Raw genomic sequence first — 22769 nt, 5'->3', positions numbered from 1 at the left:
TAAATCAATTATGTTTACTCCAAGGGAACAGCACTTTACCATGCAAGCCATTTAGAATGTCCATTCCTGGACCTGGAGATAGCTAGAACATGCACCCCATTTTCTGGTTGTCATTCTGAGTAAAAGGCTCTCATGCCATTTAGTGAGCAGAGAACAAGTGCTGGGTAGATAATCTTACTAAAGAAGAACTACCCTGCCTAAAACGCTCTTCTGGTACAGCAGAGCAACACCACAGAACGATCACTATTATACCATTTATAATGGCATTAGAGAGAAGGTACAACGCAATTAATGCCACAGCCAGACAACAAGAGGCACCTATCATATCTGTCCACCACAGGAAACCTACCATTAAGCAAAAAAGCCAGCCCATTAATTACCAATTTAATATTCAAATTAAGCTTGCAATTATCTTTTAAATAGTCTCCTTTGTCTGAAACTAATAATACGCTGAGAGATCATTATCATTAATATCATTACTTCAGGCACTGGCTTTAATACACAGGTATTCTTTACTAAGCTAATGACAAAGCCTATGTAATTTCTCAAACAGTCATTACTAAATAAGAACAGTAACATTAAGTACGCTTATCTCCATTTCAAAATGAGATAGGGAAAGAAAGGTAAGTAATTTGCCTAAGTTTACAAAACTATTTTAAGTAATGGAGCTGGGATTCAAATCTAGTCAGTCTGGCTCCAGAATCCATACTCTAAGCAACCGTACCTACAGACTATAAAACCCGTAAGAAAAAACCCATAGATTTGATATAGAAGAAAGCATAATGCAATGCGTGACATTTACACGAAGAAACATACAATCTACCTTTCAGATGCTGTGAGGAGAAGAGTCTCAAGGGTGTCAAAATCACAGGTCTTCTTTCCATGCACAGAGAAAAATGAATTACATCCTTCTGGTGGAGGCTCATCAGCTGCTATCTGCCATTTAAGACACGAGATATTCTTGTAATGATCTCTAACCAAAGAGTAAGGACGTTAATACTCTAAATAGGTAATTAGATGGCAATGAAATAACATCAGTAAAAGCAAAAATTAACATCTACTGAACCCCCATGATGTGACAGGATTTAAGAGTTTTTATGCGTCATTGTTTCTTACGTTTTATTTCATCTAGCTCCTCCCAATATCACCCCAATAGGTAGGTGTTAATATCATCCCCAAAACAGAACTTTAAAATTCTATCTTAGAAAATAACAAAAGGCGTCCAAGGAATACAGTATGTACCCTGAAGAAAATTAAGCTTACAAATTCCAACTTTAAGCATCAAAGTGTAACTACACAGTCCCTATTAAGTATTTTAAGTCCATATAATAAATATAATATGCAAATTAACTTGGAACCCCTCTCTGAAATAGGAAGAATGACATAGAATCTAAAAAAGTAACTGGATCTAAAAAGGAATATAGATGGAAGATAAAATTATCTACGAAGCATAGTAAGATATTCCAGAGAAAGGCTGAATGAGACATGAGTTTATGTTTAAAGTGAAATGCATAAATGCCAATGCATAATGAGACAAGTCAAGCTGCAACTTTAATGAGAGGCATACTGAGAAGAATGAGTATGAGATGGGAAAAGAAAGGATATAGTGACAAGTACTGCTGTGTGCACTGATGTCACTTATGTAATACATTAATATTAAGATGTCGTTTTCTATAAATGTAAGAGAAATAATTCAGAGGTAGAGAAATGGAAAGCTTGCCATGAAAAACTGACATGAAAACTTTTCATTATATTCTTCATTTTTTTGTGAATTATTCTAAAACTTACACACACAAAGAAAAGAAAGAATAGTATGATAAAGCCCCATGTACCCATGACCCAGCTTCAATATTATCAACTCATGGCCAATCTTATTTCATCCACCTTCCTGCCACACTCCAATGGATCATTTTGACACAAATCCCAAATAATATTTCATTTGTAATGTTTCAGTGTGTCTCAATAAAAGAGAAGAGATTTTTTTTAAATACCTCATTATCACCCTTTTAAAAAGTAATAAAATTCTGCATAGATGGCAACTGGCAATATAGTTTTTCAATCTTCCCAAGTTCCCTCATTAAAACAGAGCAACTAGATAGCCAATAGAACACATATAACAAACTGAACGGGAAAAAATATCCCTATGACATAAGACCTGCAGGTATCAGATGCCATGGAGAAGGAAGCAGAGGGATGTTTAATAAGAGATTCTGATGATCCTGACAACAAGAAAACCAAAGAGCCAACAGGTTTTCACTGTAAAGAATAGTGGGCCAATGCATTTGTTCAATCTAGTACTAGGTGAGCACAAGGAGGCCCATGAAAAAGTTAAAGGGCTTAGGGCAGTTTAGCTGCTCTGAACTCTCAAAACTCACAGGCTAGGAGACTTGCGAGGACAGGACCCCAATGTAAGGAGAAACTGCTGAGGGTCCAATAAAACTTGGAGAGCGCAGAGATATAGAAACAACTAAACAGAAAGTCCAATGAAAGTGCAGGAGGGGAATAAAGGAAATCTCAAAAACCATACCACCATTTTTTTTTAAGCCACTGTATTTTTTAACACTACCTACAATCAACAGAAGAGGGAGCCATGCCAACCTTTAAAAGATAAGGAAAACCAATTTCACATCAAAAGGAACAGAAAAGTCTCAATGTTAAATCCCACACAATGCTAAGAAAAGGGAGGGGGAGGAATAGAGTAACATCCTTATTTTTATAGATGAGGACTGTACAACAGAAATTTTGGCAACAACAGAAATCTTCTATATCTACACTGTCCAATGTGGTAGCCACTTGCCACCTGTGACCATTAAACACTTGAAATTTGGCTGATGGAACTGAAGAGCTAAATTTTTTATTTCATTTAATCTTAGCTTATTTAAATTTAAATAGTCACGCATGGCTACTGGTTACCATACTGGAGAGCATAGCTAATAAAACCATGTCAGAAAAACACAGCCAAAAAACAGATGGAAATGTGAACGACTATTTCAAACAAGTTAAAATATATCAAGAAAATTATACTAGATGTAAAGAAGAACCTAAGGCAGAATTAGAAAAACTCAGAAGTGAGGCAGAAGACTCAAGAGAAAAGAATCTGTAAAAGAGAAATCATTGTAGAAATGAAGACTAAACTAGAAGGGGCACAAAAACATGAGAAGTAATGATTTAAGAGAAATAGATGATGAAAGGAGGAAATATTTAAAAATCAAAAAGAAATAAAGAGAAAGGAATTCAGAGAAAGTGACAATGAAGCTGGGCAAAGAAAGTTCAACATACAGAGAGAGAGATGATATGAATTCCAAAACAAGGGACTAAAACAAACTATAAGTTTTTAAGAAAACTTTCTTAAAATAAAAAATGATCTGAAACTCTGTATTAATACGAACATAATGGATACCTGAGAATATTGACCCAGAACAATCACTCATCAATTTTTTCAGTCATAATTCACTAGAATATAGTGTAAGCTATATTAAAGAAAAATTAAAACTCCTTCAGGCCTCTAGACAAAAAGACCAAGAGACTTTAAGGGAAAGAACATTAGATTATCATCCAATTTTCTGCAAGATTTTATGCTAAAAGAAAATGAAATATGTTTTAGCCAAGGAAAAAAGATATAAAGCAAGGACTTTATATCTAACATATATAAACATGCAAAACTGAGGAAATATTCTTCCTATGAGCCCCTCTTGAGGAATCTACCAGTAAGCAAGAGTCAGGAAAGCCAACTGACTAGAGACATGTAGCAAAAGGACTGGTTGTGAGCATTAAAGATATAAATTATTTACAGAACTAAAACAAAATGAGGGTTGAAGGGGAGAGAATAATATGAAATATCTATGCTCTAGGTAGAATATATTCATTTTTAAAAATGGGGATAACTAGGCCAAAGAAAAATTTTTAACTGTTTATATAAAATGTAATTGTGGGGGCACCTGAAGTGGCTCAGTCAGTCTGACTCTTGATCTCAGCTCAGGTCTTGATCTCAGTTCAAGCCCCGCACTGGGCTCCACGCCGGGCGTGGAGCCTACTTAAAAAAAAAAAAGAAAGAAAGAAAGAAAGAAAATGTAATTGTGGAAACGGTATGACTACTGTTATTAAGGTTACTGTGTATGTAACGTGGATAAAACAAACAAACCACAAGATAGTCTAATTCTATCATCCCTTACAACCTTGAGAACCAATATTCTCAGTGTGGAAGAAAAGACAGATGTAACAAAGTAGTCCTGAATTTGAATTGGAAATATCAGTATGAACTCATGAAATATTTCATCTTTGCATAGCTTTATATATTTTGCCTTTAGATATGCACATAGTCACTTCCTACCTCTGCCCATTTAAAAGGTCTAAGAACAAGGACCAACCCATTTGCAATGAGTATCCCTAATGCCTAGATAGTGCTCTTAAAATACCATTCCCACCAAATGAAAACAAACAAAAAATTTTAATGAACCTCCTAGAGAAATAGCTGATCTCAAATCTAAGGTCAGAGATATACAAGATAAATCTGAAACTACTTACTATACCAGATAGCAAGGAAGCAATCAAAGACTACCCGCATTACATCAAAAGAACTCAGTAGAAGACTCATATTTTGTTTTCTGAAGTTAGTACAAAGCTCAGCAATCAAAACAGATAGTAAATACATAAGTAAAACATTTACAGATAGTAAATACATAAGTAAAAACATAAGTAAAGACATATCAACCAATGGAGTAGAATAAAGAGCCCAGAAGTAAACCCTCATATATACACTCAACTGATTTTCAACAAGGGTGCCAAGACCATTCAACAGAAAAAAGGACAGTCTCTCAACAAACGATACTGGGAAAATAGGTTTCTACAGGCAAAAATGAAAATGGACTCCTACTCTATACCATATACAAAAATAAATTCAAAATGGATCAAAGATCTAACTTGAGAGCTAATATGGTAACCATAGAACTCTTAGAAGAAAATATAGGGGTAAAGCTTCATGACAGGATTTGGTAATGACTTCTTGGATATGACACCAAAAGCACAGGCAACAAAAGAAAAAATAGATGAAACAGACTTCATCAAAATTAAAAATTCTGTGTATCAATGACACTATCAACAGTGAAAAGGCAACCTAAAGAACATGAAAAAAATATCTGAAAAGTATATATCTGATAAATGATTACAACAACAACAAAACAACAAAAATAATCCACCTGAAAAATGGGTAAAGACAAATAATGGACAAATCTCCAAAGAAGATACACAGATAGCCAATAAACACATGACAAGATGCTCCACATCGCTGGTCATTTAGGAAATGAAAATCAAAACTACAAGACACCACTTCCTACCCATGAGGACAGCCATTATCAAAACAAAGAAAATAACAAGTGTTGGGAAGTATGTGGAAAAAGTGAAATCCTGGTACATTACTGGTGGGAATGTAAAATGGTGCAGCTGCTGTGGAAAACAGTTTGGTAATTCCTTAAAATGTTAAACACAGAATTGCCACATGATCCATGAATTACACTCTTCTGTATACACCCAAAAGAACTGAAAACAGAGACTCAACCAGACAGTCATAAAACAATGTTCCAAGCAGCATTATTCACAATAGCCAAAGGAAGAAACAATCCAAATGCCCATCAACAGATGAATGGATAAATCGAATGTGTTGTATACATCCAATGGAATATTATTCAGTTATAAAAAGAAATTAAATTCTGATACATGCTACAACACGGATGAACCTTAAAAACATTATGCTATGTGAAATTAAGCCAGACACAAAAGGACAAACACAGTATGATTCCACTTAAATGAGGTATCTAAAATGGACAAACTCAGAGATAGAAAATAGAATTGTGGTTACCAAGGTTGGGGGAACGGGGGTACGGGAAGTTATTATTTGAGGAGTATAAAGTTTCAGTCTGCAAGACAAAAGGAGTTCTAAAGATGAATGGTGGTGATACTTGCACAACAATAAGAATGTCCTGAATACCACTGAACTGTACACTTAAATTAATGGCCAAGATGATAAATCTTACTTTATCTACATTTTCCCACAATAAAAAGAGTTGAAACAAAAAACTAAATGGTTAAAGTAAAAGGATGCTGTGAATCAAACTCATTCAAAAACCTGGTAAATAGCAGGAAAGACTCAATCACGTATTCTGCCTTCCCCGTGTGAACAGTACCAGGTGAGGATATGTACAACAACAAAAAAAATGAGCGTCACCAATTCACAACCCCCAAAGAATTAATGGATTAAGCATAGAGCAGTAATGACTGCTAAATCAAAAAGAGAAGAAAGACATTAGGTATCTCCTCATGAAACAGAGCACTACCTTTACACTTGCCAAAAGGATGAAACACAATTCTCATTGAGCCTCTGGATCAGCTGCCAATGTGAAGGAAACAGAGGACAGAGAATAAGTTGAACTGCATCCTGAGTATGTGATCAACAAAATACAGACTGTGAAAAAATTTATTCAAAGAAAGGAAAGGGATAGAAGAAGAACCTGTAAATTCAACGCTCCCCACCAAAAAAAATTATCAAAATTTTTATAACTCGGCAAGACTAAACTATTGTGTGGAGATGCACTCTTAGGCAATATAATGATAAAGAAGTGCAGCAAGTCATTTCAACAGAGGTTGATAAAGTAGTTCCTGCTGGAGGGTGAAAGGTAGCTGTGATGAGAGCAGAGCACAAGAAGGGCAGACTGCCAGAGGGCCTGGCTAAGTTCTATTTCTCGACCTGAAGGAAAATTACAAGTGCTCACTTTGCAAAAATTCATTACACTATATATTTCTTGTGAGTGGTTTTCTATGCCTGTTTTATTTTATAATAAAATAATGGTTTTAAAACTAACATTTCTTTTACATCAAATATATGATTGGTGTATGCTCATCTTCACTTCTCTCTCTTTTTTTTTATGGGAGTCTGTTCAACTCAAAATCCAACAAGATTCACACAATGCATTAAGTTGACACATACTTTAAGTCTCTCCTGAAGTTCTTCCTTCCCTCCTTTCTTTCCTTATAACATTTGTTGAAGGAATCAGATCATTTAACTACAAATTTTCCTACATTCCAGATTTTCCTGTTACCCCTGTGATATTGCTTCATATTTCCCATCCCCTGAATTTCCTGTGAACTGCTTTTAGATCTATAGGCTGTGATCAGATTCATGGTCAACTGGTTTAATACGACTATGCCTCCTACACTGTGTTGTATAAATGAAGTCTGGTAGTTTCATTTTTGTGTGGATATTCTTTTCTTCTTAAATGAAAATAAGTGCAAATTATGGTTTTTTACTAAAAAAAAAAAACCTGTGATCTGAAGATTTAATGTCAGCTTTGCTTTCTGTTTATAAAGAAATCCTCAGAAATTTCAGTCAGAAAAGTTATAGCTCTGTAACACAATGCCAGGACAATCGCAATATATCCAATCATCATGTTATACAACCCCTAAAAAATACTGTTATCTCTAAGCACTGAACTTACCTGCTGGAAGGCTTGAATTGTAGCTGAATACGAATGAAGGGACAGACAAAATTTCAACAAATTCTGCTGTAGAGGTGACAGAAACTGAAATGCAGCTTCTAATATTGCATGATAATAGGAATAATCAGTACCTGTCAAAGAAGAACATTATCCAAAATAATTATATACAACTAGACATATCCAAATAAGATAGTTCATAAAGTATAAAGCTATGTGTTATAGAGGTATATGGTGACAAAATTTTACCACTATCCTATCCTGAACTGTTGTCAAATGCTTAGAATTCTCTAGAGTACAGGAAGTAATTGGACTCTTCCTCTCTTCTTCCCTTTGTTCACACTATTTCCTCTACCTGGACCACAACTGTCCCACTTACCTGGATGACTAACTCCTACCTACCTCCACAAGAGGAATTCAGCTGTGACATCACCTACTCTGCAAAGTCACTCCCAATCCCTACCCCATGCCTCACTGGACCAAATACATCTCTTCTTTGGTCCCATAATATTTTTCTACTTACCTCTTTCACTTATCACATCATTTACTAAATTATTTACTATCTACCTCTCCCCAAATAGTTTTTGAGCCCCCATAGGCAGAAGTTATAATGTATTTATCTTTGTATCCCCAGTGCCTACCATATGTTTGTTACCTACTCAAATAACCCAGCAAAACTGAGCAGTGTGATGAGGAAGTACAGAGTATTAAAGGATATTAACAAAATTGTAGTTTGGAAAGAAGCATTTAAAAATTGCAACAAACTATCTGAGAACGAAAAAAAATACATGTACCAGTATCAAAAAATCCCTAGGATATATTGTTAAAGCGCAAGGTACAAAACAATGTACAGTTGACCCTTGAACAACACAGGGTTTAGGGGCATCAACCACCCCATGCAGTCAAAAATCCACGTATAACTTTGACTCCCCAAAAACTTAACTACTAATAGCCTACAGGTGACAGGAAGCAATACCGATAAAAGTCAATTAACACATATTTTGTAGGTTATATGCAATTTTATACTGTAATCTTACAATAAAGTAAGCTAAAGAAAATGTTACTAAGAAAATCATAAAGAGAAAATAAATTTAAGTACTATACTGTGTTCACAGAAAAAAATCCGAGTATAAGTCAATCCATGAAGTTCAAATCCATGTTATTCAAGGGTCAACTGTACACAGCGAGCTATCTTTTTTACTGTAAGAAAAAATGAGAAATAAGAATACATATGATGTATTTGTTAAAAAAACAAAACACTGAAGGCTAAACAAAATAATTTAAGTAGTTATAAAAAGCAGGGGAGAAACAGGAGCAGGGACAGGGAGAGAACAAGATTTTTCTGTATAAGCATTTTATAAGCTTGACTAGTAAATCATATATTATGTATCAAAAAAAGTTTTTAAGGAATATAACTTTTTAAAAAGCAAAATACAAAAGATTCTATATGGCATTAGCATCTTCTAAGTAGAAAAAGACATCAGAAAGAAATACTTAAAATGTTGCCAGAATGTTAATGGTCAATACCTTTGGATGGTGGGACAATGAATAATATTTCAAATAAAATATTTAACATATTTTTATGATCACTTCCAAGAATTCATACCCCCCAACTTTAACCAAGAACACGTTATCATTTATATTGAGGAAATTTCATTTTAAATGTCAGAGTTCAAATTTCATTATAAAACCTACTTCGATAAATTTGTTTTATGAAATTGTAAACTAAAAGTAAAATGATTTTTTTCAAAAATGCAAACAATTCCAGTTGACTCTAAATTATGTTACTCAAACTACAGATGCTTGCTGAAACCTTTATATACTAATATCACAAAAAAGAAATTCAGACTTGACTTTTAAAATTTGTATTATTGTTAATAAAAATCAAAAAGTTAAAAATCAATTCAGTTAAATATAGTAGTCAGATTGTTTTCATACATTTGCTCTTCAACAAGGCCTGTCAATGTAACATTCAAGGTTTTAGCTACCCGTGTAGCCAGATCTTTGACTAGTAATGTTTATACTACAAACATCTACAAAGCTTACACTGAACTAGAAAGTGCAAATGCACATTATAAACTGTAAACAAGTGATACAGTTGACATTGTCATTCATTTGATATCTTGACACTCAAGTTGTGGGTGGCTGGCAGGCATAACGGAAAACATTTTGGATGGCACTAATTTAACGATACCAAACCTAACATAATAGATTAGTTGTGTAACTAGTTCATAACAAAAGAAAAAGGGAATAAAATCAATGGTAATTAAGTTAATACTTAATACTAAGTAATTTTAAATGAATCTGACTTCTACAAAATATTCACATAGCACTTCTAATAAAACAACACAAAAGAACAAAAACAAGGGGGGGTGGGAGAAATCAAAGGCAGTGCTTATAGCCAAAGTTATAACCTGCTTCAAAAGTATTAGTTTGTGTTGGGTCTGCTGGCCACCATCTCAACTCTAGTCATTAAAGATAAAAACATTTTCCATTAATTGCCATGCCACAAATACTGTGAAAGAGACCATTTTTTTCTAATATTTTCCCAGATACCAAAGTCAAAGAAGCATTTGCTTCAATTTTACCGTGATGATCGGATGATCCAATACTTTGACTGGCTTCTACAAAATTCCAAAATTTCTCTTGACTGTCTTCTGCTAAAAACTCACTGGGAGAAAAGGGGGGAAATATCAGAAATAAAACAACTTAATAAAATCTTCTAATATAAGCTACATTACTAAAGAAGAGTAAAAATGGGTTTTTAAGTTTCCAAATGTCCAGAGTTTGGCTTTTATAATATATATTATACACAAGCATGTATAATATATATTCTAATGATAAGCAAGTCTTATTAGCTTATTGGCTATTAATAACTAATTAGCTTAGTAGCTTATTCACTTATTCATATTAATAGCCTAATAGGTATTCCGTAAGAAACCTGGAATAATAATGTAACAAGAGGGAAGTCCCAATATAAATAAAGCGTATGAAACCCCATTTTGTGAAAATGCTGTTGGTAGTAGAAGTAGAATTCAGAACTGAGAATTCTGGTACTAGTTCTGCTCACTTATTTTCTAAAAGACCTTACAAAGAACAAAAAATATGTTTTGCCTAAGGTTCTCCCAAGGAAAACGTGAACCCTAAAAAAATTTCTAGGAGACTAAAGGAAGCATGTTGTAATCTTTTAACATCCATAAATCCAAATTTTCAAGATCACCAAATTTCAGTTTAATAAAATAAGTTCTTAGAACTTAACGCCACCTTAATTTTTCCTTGACTTTACTCTACGGATCTAAATAATGGCCATTCTAAATTTCCCTTCATTCCAGAGTCTAAAATCCCTAAAAGAAAATGTGTGTACTGATTGAATGATTCATGTAAACTGGTTATCTTCTCCTCTGAGAAAGAATACTAATGTAGTGGTGATCTTTCACTGTCTTAAAGCAAACTACAGATCTGGATCTCAGCTTACCTAGCCAAAGGAAGACTTTCCCATTACTTGTCAACACTGGGGTGTACAACTCTCACTCTACTCCACAGCTAGACACAGAAATATGGGAAAAATAAGAAACATTTCCTGGTAATACACAGCCTCTCTAAAAACAGGTTTCTGAAAATACCCATTATCCTAATGTATTAAATGATTTAGTACCTCCTTGAATGTGGCATTTTTCTAGGCTTTCTAGTAACTAGCACAGACATTATACCAACCCTATAATAGCTTATGATCAAGAAAACAGATACTGGGGGGCGCCTGGGTGGCTCAGTCGTTAAGCGTCTGCCTTCGGCTCAGGTCGTGATCCCAGGGTCCTGGGATCGAGCCCCACATCGGGCTCCCTGCTCTGCGGGAAGCCTGCTTCTCCCTCTCCCGCTCCCCCTGCTTGTGTTCCCTCTCTCACTGTGTCTCTCTGTCAAATAAATAAATAAATAAATAAATCTTTAAAAAAAAATAAAGACCATACCACTAAGATAGACAAGGTACTTTAAAAAAAAAAAAAAAAAAGAAAACAGATACTGGGGCGCCTGGGTGGCTCAGTTGGTTAGGCGACTGCCTTCAGCTCAGGTCATGATCCTGGAGTCCCAGGATCGAGTCCCACATCGGGCTCCCTGCTCAGCAGGGAGTCTGCTTCTCCCTCTAATCCTACCCCCCTCATGTGGTCGCTCTCTCTCTCATGCTCTCTCAAATAAATAAAATCTTTAAAAAAAAAACAAAAAAACAGATACTAAGACAAATAGATTATGATACGCAAATAAAACGCTAAATTCATGAATTAAAGCTGCATTCACAAGATAAGCTTGTGGAAGAGTGGGAAGGGATAATACACTCAAAGGCCGTAATGGTGAGAACAAGGATTCACTGAAGCTAAGACCTTCCTGTAAAGGCCATCTGCAAATAAATATATGCTCCTCATATAATTACAGGAATCTGAAGTATATGTTCTTCTTCATCCCCACTGCATAAATAAGTCTTACAACATCTAAGTTTCAAACAGTCTTAAGAAAATTATTGACTAGATCCACTGAACTAATCCAGGAAGGTAAGAACAATACAAGACAATATTAAAAGGAATGCTGCCATTTGTTTACAGTATAATTTTTGTTTGCTTTTCATTTTAAATTGTTTTTAGCTTCTTATTCTTATTCCACGAGTAAAACATCTACAGTTTTTCAGATGAAATTATATGATGTCTAGGATTTGTTTTAAAATATTCCAGCAAGATAAGGGAGGAGGGTGGTGGTAGTTATGGATTACTGGACTTGAGTTGATAATTGCCAAAACTGAGTGACATGTAGAGGGAGAGCACATTATATGTACCATTCTCTCCACTTACAAATGTTTTGAAAGATCACAATAAAAAGTTTTCAGTCTATGACAGCAGAAAAAAAAACACAAACAACCTGAATGTCCACCAGATAGCATAAACCTGGCAACAAACTTGGTTTCTAGATTTCCAAAGTTATTGTTGGAGATCAGAATTGGTCTTCCTTCCATAAAGAACTAGAAAGGGAAGGGAAATGAATGTTTAAGGAGGGCTTACTATGCGACAGCCACTATGCTTGGTATATTCACCCATGCCCTTAAATCCTCACAGCCACCCTGATTTATAACCGCTTTTAGAATGAAGAAACTGTAACTCAGAGAGGTTATTGATTTGCTTAAGGGCACAGAGTTAGGAAATGAAAAATCTGGAATGCAAAATCAACTATTTGATTTATATTTCTATCATGCTACATTCTTGGGCCATTATAGTATCTAATACTCAATAAATGATTATTTGTTTCTATTTTAACAATAGCAGCTTTATTTATACAAGATTTCTGTTAGTAACTATGGCTGTTTAAAACATATTCAGTGTTCTACTTCAATTAAATATATATCACTTCATGAACAACCAGAAAGCTACAACTGCTTCATTAGGATCAGGCCTAATCTAAAAATATACATGGGAATATTTTTAGTCCCTAAGGGCTAGATGCAGGGAAGGCAAAGTATCTGTGGTAGCTGCATGCCTCAATGTGTAGAGATGTATTCTGTCCCCTCACCCTCACTTGGATGGACAATGCTGTGATCTGCCATCAATGTCTGCCATGGATCTGGAGGGAAGAATAGTGGCCTCAGCTACTTCTGTAGGGAAATATCAAGGATTTCTAATATGCGCAACTTATTTCTGAGTTGCCTAGATTGCCATTACCTTGGCAAAACGTCTGCAAATAGCCCCAGAAGAGGACTAAAAATAGTCAACCAAAATGGCAAATGGCCAGGAAATCATGAAAAGGGGCAATGTTTGTGAAAGGAAAAGTTGGTAGAGGAAGCAATATATATCATTCACTTCACAGAGATCAAAGAAACTGAAAAAAATGGGTTAATTAAGGCTGACAGTTTTAACATGCTTTTTCAAAAGTCCCCTAAGTATATGCCATAAGAATCTTAAGACAATGTACAAAACCAAAAAATTAGTGTAAGAGTAACTGAGAACTCAGTAAAGAATGTCAAGCAAAGTATTATAAAACATCTGTTACAGTTAATTGCACAAAATTATTTAGAAGTATAGTAAACCTCAAACATTTAGATTTACACCAGACAAACCAGCCAAAATAAGATGGGGCGGGGAGAAGGTCAGCTATTAGAGTGCACTCAGGCAGCTTAGATCTCAAACAACCTTCGGTCACTTCACTTTTATAAGTGCCCTCTCTAATAAAGTTCGGACACTGGAAGAGCTCAATCCATTTATCAAATTATAACACTGCTATGAAATAAATGCAGTAGGAATTTTTTCTTTTGGCCATTTTATTGTTGAGAAAAGGGAGGCACAGAGGAGTGATACAAGGTTAAGTCTGATCAAAAGAAAGTCCATGAGTCTCCTCAGCAAGCTAAAATCAGATCCTAAAAGTCCCACTTCCCCACTAGTCCTCTTATCAATACCAAATGAAGCTGTCTCCTTAGGAGATGCAACTATTCATAAACACAGTCACAACAAAAACTCTTCATTCACATTTTTCTAGGGATGAAGGAGGAAATGTTAGAAGACGAAATTCTAAGTTGAAGAGTACAAAGACAGACCAAAGTTAATTGAAGCAATGCAACAGTTCAAATTTCTAGCACTATCAAATTCTGAGATCTACCAACTGCTTTCTATTCAATCTACCTAAATTTATGCTTTAGGATGATTCTCTACAAGTCCTAGCTATATATTATTTCAGATACAATAAAAATCAGTTTCCCTCTATAAACAAAAACCTGACTAAAAGAGAGGTATCTGGTTATTTATATTATAAACACTAACTAAAAAATACACTTGGAATACAAAATTTCCCAAGAAATCACTGACTATATTGTATTTTATAGATTTTAAGACACTGTCAATTTTAAGACATATCGTTTTTATGAAACACTAAAAAGGAAAATGTTACTGATTTTAACTGTAAGATAACATCTTGATTTCATTAAAATGTATCTTAATTTTGGAGATGTTAAAATGTGGAACATGTAAATCTTAGATAAAATCTAGCCATGTCCTCAGCCTCCCCTCTGCGTTCTTGTATCTCAAGATCTTCTTCCAACTTCTTAGAAGGAGCAGGCCCTCTTTCCCCACATCTTGCCAAACTCTCTTCTATCTCTTAAAACCTTTTTCAAATAGGGGTGCCTGGGTGGCTCAGTCATTGAGTGTCTGCCTTTGGCTCAGGTCATGATCCCAGGGTCCTGGGATCGAGCCCCGCATCGGGCTCCCTGCTCCGCAGGGAGTCTGCCTCTCCCTCTCCCACTCCCCCTGCTTGTGTTCCTTCTCTTGCTGTGTCTCTCTCTGTCAAATAAATAAATAAAATCTTAAAAAAAAAAAACCTTTTTCAAATAAATAGAAAAATTCCTTTAAGTACAACCTTCTCTTCTTTTATTACCACATGTACACCTTTTTTGGAAGATAGTTTAACCAACTCAATATATTTGTCCAAAGAAGTCTCTAAGTATCTCTACGAATCAGTATTATCTTATCCTACTGACAGATTCTGTGTTCTAACAGCCTCTGACTAGCACACAGCACAATGCACACTGAAAGAGGCGCTGACTAAATGCATGTGATGATAATCTCGCTGCCTAAAAAAGCTCCTGAATACTCACTAGAAGATCCCACATTTTTACTCAAACACGTTAAAGGAAAAAAAGATGTCTTCTTACCTGACTTCTAACAACAACGGAGTGGAAAACCATTTTGTCGTAAGAGAGGTTGTAATGGCTTTTGAATCTGCCTTTACTGAGGAAAACAGCCATAGTCCAGTGAATATAATCAGAAGTCCCATTTTATAGCAAACCCCTAAAAAGGAAAAAAAAAAAAAGGTTTTGCTACAAAGAAATGTTTAAACCTGAGTCTTGATACTTAGCGACACAAAATAACATGAAAATTACAGAAATGGAAATGTTTCTAAAATGTAAGGGCACCTACTATCTCCATGGTTTCAACTTGCTGAGTGACTGATACATAACTCAAGGAGTGTAGATCATACACTCTTTCCTACAAAGACTCCATTTCATTTCCCAGGGCGCCTATACTATACACAGGTATAAAAGTCAGTCGGTGGCACAGGAGGGTGCACACAAACATACTTTACGAAGCATGACCGTAAACAAAGCTGAGGCAGATGAAAATGTAAATGATGGGTATTAAATGGTGTCCTCCCAAAAGTCCTAACCCAGCACCTCAAGATATGAACGTATTTGGAAACAGGGTCTTAACAGAGGTAATCTAGTTAAAATGAAGTCATTAGGGTGGGCCCTAATCCAATAAGACTGGCGTTACAAAAAAAGGAAAATGTGGACAGAGTGACAGGCATGCAGTGGGAACACCATGTGAATAGACACAGGGAGAATGCCAGGAAAGATGGAGGCAGACACTGGAACTATATTGCAAACCACGGAACTCCTAGGGCTAGCAGATGCTGGAAGAGGCAAAGAAAGACTCCCTACAGATTTCAGAGGGAACATGATCCTGTGACACCTTGATTTAGAATGTGTCTGGCCTCCAAAACTGGAAGAAAAGAAACTGTCATTGCTCTAAGCCACACAATTTGATACTTTGTTACCACAGCCTTAGGGAGCTAACCAATGGGTCTCGAGTATAAATACAAATAGCAAATACCAGTTCTGAATGAAGAATGTTAGAACTCAATGGGTCCCTATCTACAAAATAAAGAAGTGGGGTCACTGGTAAATTGGCATGGCCATCGAATGCAGGCCTCCTGAACTCAAGCACAGTGAGGTGTCCAGATCATTTCAGAAAAAGGCCTCCAGCTACAGGCTTCTTTGGCCTGATTTTTCATCTCAGAAGTCCGCCTCATAGAACCCTAATCAGACTTCCCCCAGGCTATATAAGTCAGTATCTAAGTTCCACCCATTTGAATGGGAACCCAAAGAGGACATGAATATGTGGGAAACACCAAACCAAAGTTGTGCTTCTGCATGCTAATGTCTGGTAAGGCTCACCCCAGGCTCACCCCAATTCCTTGAGATACTGGTTAGAAAAGCTATTGTTTGGAGGACCAGTCAGTACCCTCTTTTTACAAAAAGCATTAACATTTGTGCCAACATCCTGCTTCATATAACACACGGTATCTCTAAAAAAACAAATGGTCCAAAGCAAAATAAATTAAACCAAATAGAAAAGTTACTTTAGTTCAGGCACTGCGAGCTTAACTAACTGATTTAATTGGCTAATTAATATTAATATCCCATTTATAAATAAGCATGCATAAATAAATAAATAAATAAATAACCAACATTTGTAAAGACTAGGGCTAACCAACTAGACCCCTGACACTGAAACCTGTTAGCAGCGATTTCTGGCTGGGGTGGGAGGTGGGGGGTGGGGAGGGTGGCCCTTTCAGAGTGTAGCAAAAGTTATTGACATTTCCTACAGAGGGGGAAGCAAGGACTGAAACTTTTACATATAACTTCAGACCACTCAAGAACTCTTAGACACCCACCCCTACAGGCCCCTGGACTATAGCCTCAGAAACCTGCTCTGCATGATAGAAAAACTTGGTGAGTGAAAAGAGAGAACCTTTCACAGTCAGAGACTTCTGATAAATTACTGTGTTTGCTACTTACTAGCAGTTTAACCATAAGCAAATTCCCTAGTAACTTCTTCTAGCCCTTAGTCCTCCAGACTCTGAATTAGGAGTACCAGTATCTGCCACACCAGGACACTGTGAGAATGAAAAAGCAACATGAATATCGCTTTCTGAAGTGCCAAGTACTATACCAGAATTAATTGTTCTAATAAAAGACATTCTCATAAGAAACCACCTTCTAAATTACAGAATAATAATGCATCATCATTATTACATGGGCTCAAAAAAATGTCTTGGAAATACATTTTCTGTGGTTAGGGGAAAAAAAAATCCTCCCCAAAAGTCACAAAACTTCTAAACCGGAGACAGAATATATGAACTATGTTCAAGCAGTACTGCACTACAGCTCTGTTTACAATTTGCCCTGAAGGGGCCTAGACATATAATCCCAAAAGTGGTAATTCTGGACTGGAAACTGGACACCACTGCCAGTAACCCCAGGCAGGCTGCATGCATAGAGTGGGGAACAGGGAGTGACAAGAGGTCCCCCAGGAAACATTAGCATTACTGAGCAACTGCTCTGGCCCAAGCATGGTGTCAGGTACTTTGCATATACCATGATATCTAGTCCTTCCACACAACTATCCAGGAGAAGTGTGGCAGCCATATCTACTTTGTTCACCACAGCAAACAGCACAGTACCCGGCAAACAGTAGATATTCTACAACTATATTGCATAATGGCTGAAACGCTATCATTCCCACTTTAAAAATAAGAAAATGGAAGCTCAGAGAGGCTGAGGAACTTGCCTGACTAATAAATAGCAATGCGTGGAACCCACGTCTGCCTGTTTTTAAGTTCTACAATACCATGCTATCTCCCTGGTTGTCTGGTTTGGAAGTATAAGAATTCATACTGTGCTGACCCTGACTGAGCTTTCTTGTGAGAACCAAAACAAATCCAGGGACTTTCTAGGGGCAGAGTCCTTGGGATATAGGTGACTGAAGAAGGCACAGTTTCAACCTGAAACCAAGCATGACAGCCTGAAGTTGGGACCAAAGCAAACTGACCAACTAGCCTGACAGATCTGTATTCAGGCTTGCTTCGGGGACAGAATGTGAGCTTCCTCAAGAGCAGGGAGTTTTGTCTGTCAGGGCCACACGCTTAGCATAATGCCTGGAACACAGGAGGTACTCCAAATGAAATAAACAAATACAGGCAGGCTTCTTTCATTAAGGGAAGAATGAAAGCAAATAGAAAGGAGTGTGACACCAAGAGGAAAGATGCTACAAAAAGCCTAGGACTTAAGAAGGGTTAAAATGAAAACTCTATGCACCAAGACTCACCCAGAGATCCCCTTGAACTATTTTTAAAAAAGAGAGAGAGTTCTTGGGGCAAGGTTTAGCACCACTGGAGATGACAGAGAAAAGTGGACATTAAAGAAGAGCTTTCCTGCCTAGACCCCACATCCTTGATGCCACAGGCTAAACTACAGGAAAAGACTGTTTTAGAGAAGAACTTCACTGAAGTGGCCTTTTGTTTGAGAATGCCTTCATTTTATGAGACTCTTATCACTCTGATCCTAGTGGTCCTTAAATGTTGCTAGTAAATATGAATACTGTGAGAAATAATAGCTGTCAGAATCTACAATGTGGCACTGCATGATCATAGGCATAATGCTTGCGGCATGGTGGGTAAATTAAAAACATTTCATAGTAAGTCCTAGGTCCAAATGTATTATCTATAAGATCTAGTCTGTGGCCCATTTTCCTTAGTTTAAATTAATGACTATCTCCTACTCATTGATCTACAGTAAGATATTGGAAATATTAATAAAAATTGTATTATGGCAAAACACTTTTCGGAAAACAGAAGAGGCATAAAATTCTAAATCACCAACTCCTTCTTTTTCCATTTCTAAACTGAAGATAATAGCTGACAAACTCTTAAAAAACCAACTTGCACCCTGCAAGTTTATAGACAGCCATCTGAGCTTCAACATACATAACAGTGAGGAAAAATATTAAGAAGGACCGTTCTTGAGAAATAAATTTACTTCCCAAATAATTAAACTTAATATGCATTTATACCTATTAGCAAGACCATTTGCTGTGAGTCACATAAATCTAAATTTTTATAAAAGTAGTTACTATACATCTGATATGAAAATGATCACAGGTAACTGCAGGAAAGACCTAACAGAATTTTCTACATAGTTCAGTTTCTTCCCCTCAAGTTAAACGTGGGCCATAACGTTGTCATGCTACTGTACTAAGCAATGTTTATTTCCTTTATTAAAATGAGTGTGGGGCACCTAGGTGGTTCAGTGGTTAAGCTCAGACTCTTGATTTCCCCTCAGGTCATGATCTCAGGGTCGATAGATCAAGCCTCCCCCTTCAGACTCAGCACAGAACCTGCTTGAGATTCTCTTTCCGTCTCCCTCTGCCCCTCCCCCCACTCTCTCTGTCTGTTAAAAATAAATAAATAAAATCTTAAAAAAAAAAGTATCAACTAAGTTTATCAAAAGCAAGCCAAGTGGAAAAGCTACAATTATCCCAAATTTTGTGGTGTTAAGTAACTATTTTAAGTGTCTTCAAACATCACACTAAAACTGGCTGGCAAGTGCATGATGAATGTTTCCAAGATAGTGTAGTACAGTAAGGTATAAGACCTCCGGACTTCAAATGAACAAAATATGCTAGTTCTCGAATCTGGCAAGAAATGCAAAACAACCTAGTGATTTTGGCCAACGAAAAACAGTTCACATCCATAACTTATTGGCGATGTACGCAGATCTTATTCTTCTGGCAGGTCCCACAAAAAGTGAAACCGGATCATCCAATCTCCAGCCAACAGATCCTCGTATTTAAATGAAAACGGCAACCAATATGCATTACGCGAATTCATTTTAGGGAAAATAGAAATCTATAAAAACATCAAGTCGTTCTCCAATCAGAGTCCTGCAAACTGCTGGTTCTCAATCTACTTAGGGTCAGGTTTGGTGTAAATTCAGGTTAGGGCACTTCCCCCACCTCCTTCTGCACTTGGGCACACGGGTCTCAAAGCTCTTCAATGAAGGCTCAAAACCGCTAAAGAGAGCCCGCGCCACTCTCGCTGAAGCGATACCTTGCCCATAAGACCACTGAGGGCAACTTCGGGGACTCGCAAATAGGGACAGGACTGGGGCACGGAAGGGGAAACTGAGTCGGGGAAGAAGCGGAAGCTCAAGGTGACCGGCGCACGGGGTCGCCTCGCGTCCCAGACCCTGTCCCCGTCCACGAGACCTCCCCACGCCACGCCAGGGTTACCTGTCACCGGCCGCGCAGCCGCGACACACGCGCCGCCCGCGTCCCCCTTCCTGCCCATGCTGGGGCCGCGCTTCGTCCGCGACGATGCCAGCGACAACGCTGGGGCGGGGCGGTGACGGTGGCAGCAGCGGCTGCGCCAGTGAGCGGCCGACACGCGCCTTTCCCGCGGCTCCCCTCACAAGCCGGTCTCGCAGAGCAATAGCCCCGCTGCCTACAGCCTTTTACTTCCGCTTCCTAATGGCGAGGGCCGGAGGACTTCCGGCTACCGAGTCGCGGTCGGGGCAGCCTAGAGCGTCGCATGGTCGCCATCTTGTATCGGAGGAAGGCCTACTTCCGTCTTTGGTCGCGCTGTGTAGTGTAGTTGGGGAGGTCGGCACCTTTAAAGTCTAGGGAATGGGACTAGGGCTGACCGCTGAGACCGAAAAACCGTACCAGGTGATAAAGCCGCGTACCGGTTTCAGCCTCTTTTCCGATTTGGACTGTGGGGCACTTCGGAGTGTACTTCCTTAAACCCTTACGTTAAAAAGCTTTGCTGCACAAGGGGACAAAATTGCTTAATGTTTTGAGCATCTGGGACTTTATCTTAGCCCCTAAATTTTTATAACTACCGTTCCTGGGAGCGTGGGGAAAGGGAGACTTTAAATTTTATGAGATGAGGGACGCCTGGGTGACTCAGTCGTTAAGCGTCTGCCTTCGGCTCAGGTCGTCCTGGCATCGAGTCCCCCATCAGGCTCCTTGCTCAGTGAGGAGCCTGCTTCCTCTCTGCTGCTCCCCCTGCTTGTGCTCTTTCTGACAAATAAATAAATCTTTTTTAAAAAAATTTTTATGAGACGATTTTAGCTTATACTGGCAGCGACAACTTCTGTGCAAAAGACTACTTTGTCCTTGATTTTTTTTTTTTGGCAAATATACTATGCAAAATTGTTTTAGAATATGTGACACAGGGCAGATCATTTTACCCACCCACAAATGAATACCTCTTTGGAGTATATATTTTAACTAAGTCAAAATGAACTAAAATCCAAAAATACATTGAAAGTACTTAAAAAGTATAAAAGTTTGACTGACTTTTTGGTTATATGACATACACAGTCCTTCCCCTGAGAATGCCAGAACAAGGACTAAAAACACCTTTCTTAATCGAGTAGCTGTATGTCTGCACTGTGCTGGAGAGCTGTAGCTATTAGGTTTTCTGTTCTTTGCTGGAACATAAGAAGTTAAAATATGGAATGGAAATGAGTGTTTTAAAATTCATTACTTGAGGGAGTTTTTGTGCTAGTAGCTTTCCGTTGTGTGTTTTCTACTCTAAATCACTTCAAGTGATGCTTCTGTAAAAAAAAGGAGCTGTTTTTTAATTCACCACATCATGGAGTTGGGTTTTCACTTTTTTTGTTTTAACTTCCTTTTCTGCTATGAACAACGTTTGGTTCGTGATAACATACAACTACATGATACCGCAAAGCTTCTAAGAAAGTTGGGTTTCTCTTTTTCCAAGCCTTTCTCAGAAAATTCAGTGCTGTGGCGCCTGGGTGGCTCAGTTGGTTAAGCGACTGCCTTCGGCTCAGGTCATGATCCTGGAGTTCCAGGATCGAGTCCCGCATCGGACTCCCTGCTCAGCGGGGAGTCTGCTTCTTCCTCTGACCTTCCCCCCTCCCCTCTCTTGTACTCTCTCTCTCTCATTCTCTCTCTCAAATAAATAAATAAAATCTTAAAAAAAAAGAAAGAAAATTCAGTGCTGTTTTATTTGAACAAAACCAGAATTTCTATTTTTTTATTTTGAAATAATTACAGAATCACAAGTTGCAAAGATAGTGCAGTGAGGTCCCGTTTACCTTTTACCCAGGTACCCCCAACGATTATATCTTAGATAACTAGGAGCACAATATCAAAACCAGAAAATATTCATGGATACAATCTGTGTGTACAGTTTTATCATTTTATTAAATGTAGATTTGTGTAATTACCAAAATCAAGATGCAGAACTATTCCACAAAGATGTCCCTTGGGTTAAGGAGAAGGAGGGACAAATTGGTGGAGCATAGAGGACTTTTGGGGTAGTGAAACTATTCTGTATGATATTCTAGGGATGAATACATGTAATCATCCATTTGTCAAACCTATAGAATGTACAATACCAGGAGTGAACCCTGGTGTAAACTATGGACTTTGGGGGATAAGAATGTATCAGTGTAAGTTTATCAATTATAACAAATGTATCACGGTGGGTATTGATTAGTGAGGGAACTTGTGCTTCTGTGGGTGGAGGAGGTATACTGGAACTCTCTGTACTCCCTGCTCTATTTTGCTGTGAATCTAAAACTGCTTCAAAAAATAAATATTTAGAAGGGGGAAATCCTAAATGTTAAAGATGGAAAAAATATAAGAAGTAACTTACTCCTCTCTCCTCATTGCA

At 37.4% G+C, this 22769-nt stretch overlaps 1 protein-coding gene across 2 annotated transcripts in view; it reads right to left on the bottom strand.

Annotated features, from left to right (window-relative positions):
* The window catches only part of UGGT1 (UDP-glucose glycoprotein glucosyltransferase 1), a 118203-nt gene extending 97631 nt beyond the window's left edge, over positions 1 to 20572 (bottom strand). For both annotated transcript variants that reach the window (XM_025857975.2, XM_025857976.2), the window contains exons 1-5: positions 20357 to 20572; positions 15160 to 15295; positions 10073 to 10155; positions 7488 to 7618; positions 824 to 936 (exon numbers count right to left, since the gene is read on the bottom strand). In XM_025857975.2, the coding sequence (XP_025713760.1) occupies positions 824 to 936; positions 7488 to 7618; positions 10073 to 10155; positions 15160 to 15295; positions 20357 to 20414 (521 nt within the window). In that variant the 5' untranslated portion in view covers positions 20415 to 20572. The remainder of the gene's footprint in view (positions 1 to 823; positions 937 to 7487; positions 7619 to 10072; positions 10156 to 15159; positions 15296 to 20356) is intronic.
* Positions 20573 to 22769: the final 2197 nt, after the last annotated feature.

Source organism: Callorhinus ursinus, unplaced genomic scaffold (genome assembly GCF_003265705.2).
Source record: "Callorhinus ursinus isolate GAN/ISIS: 27379988/994484 unplaced genomic scaffold, GSC_fseal_2.0 scaffold2, whole genome shotgun sequence".
Lineage (NCBI taxonomy): Eukaryota > Metazoa > Chordata > Mammalia > Carnivora > Otariidae > Callorhinus > Callorhinus ursinus.
The sequence above is the reverse complement of the archived record's forward strand: the minus strand, read 5'-3'. Positions and strand labels throughout refer to the sequence as shown.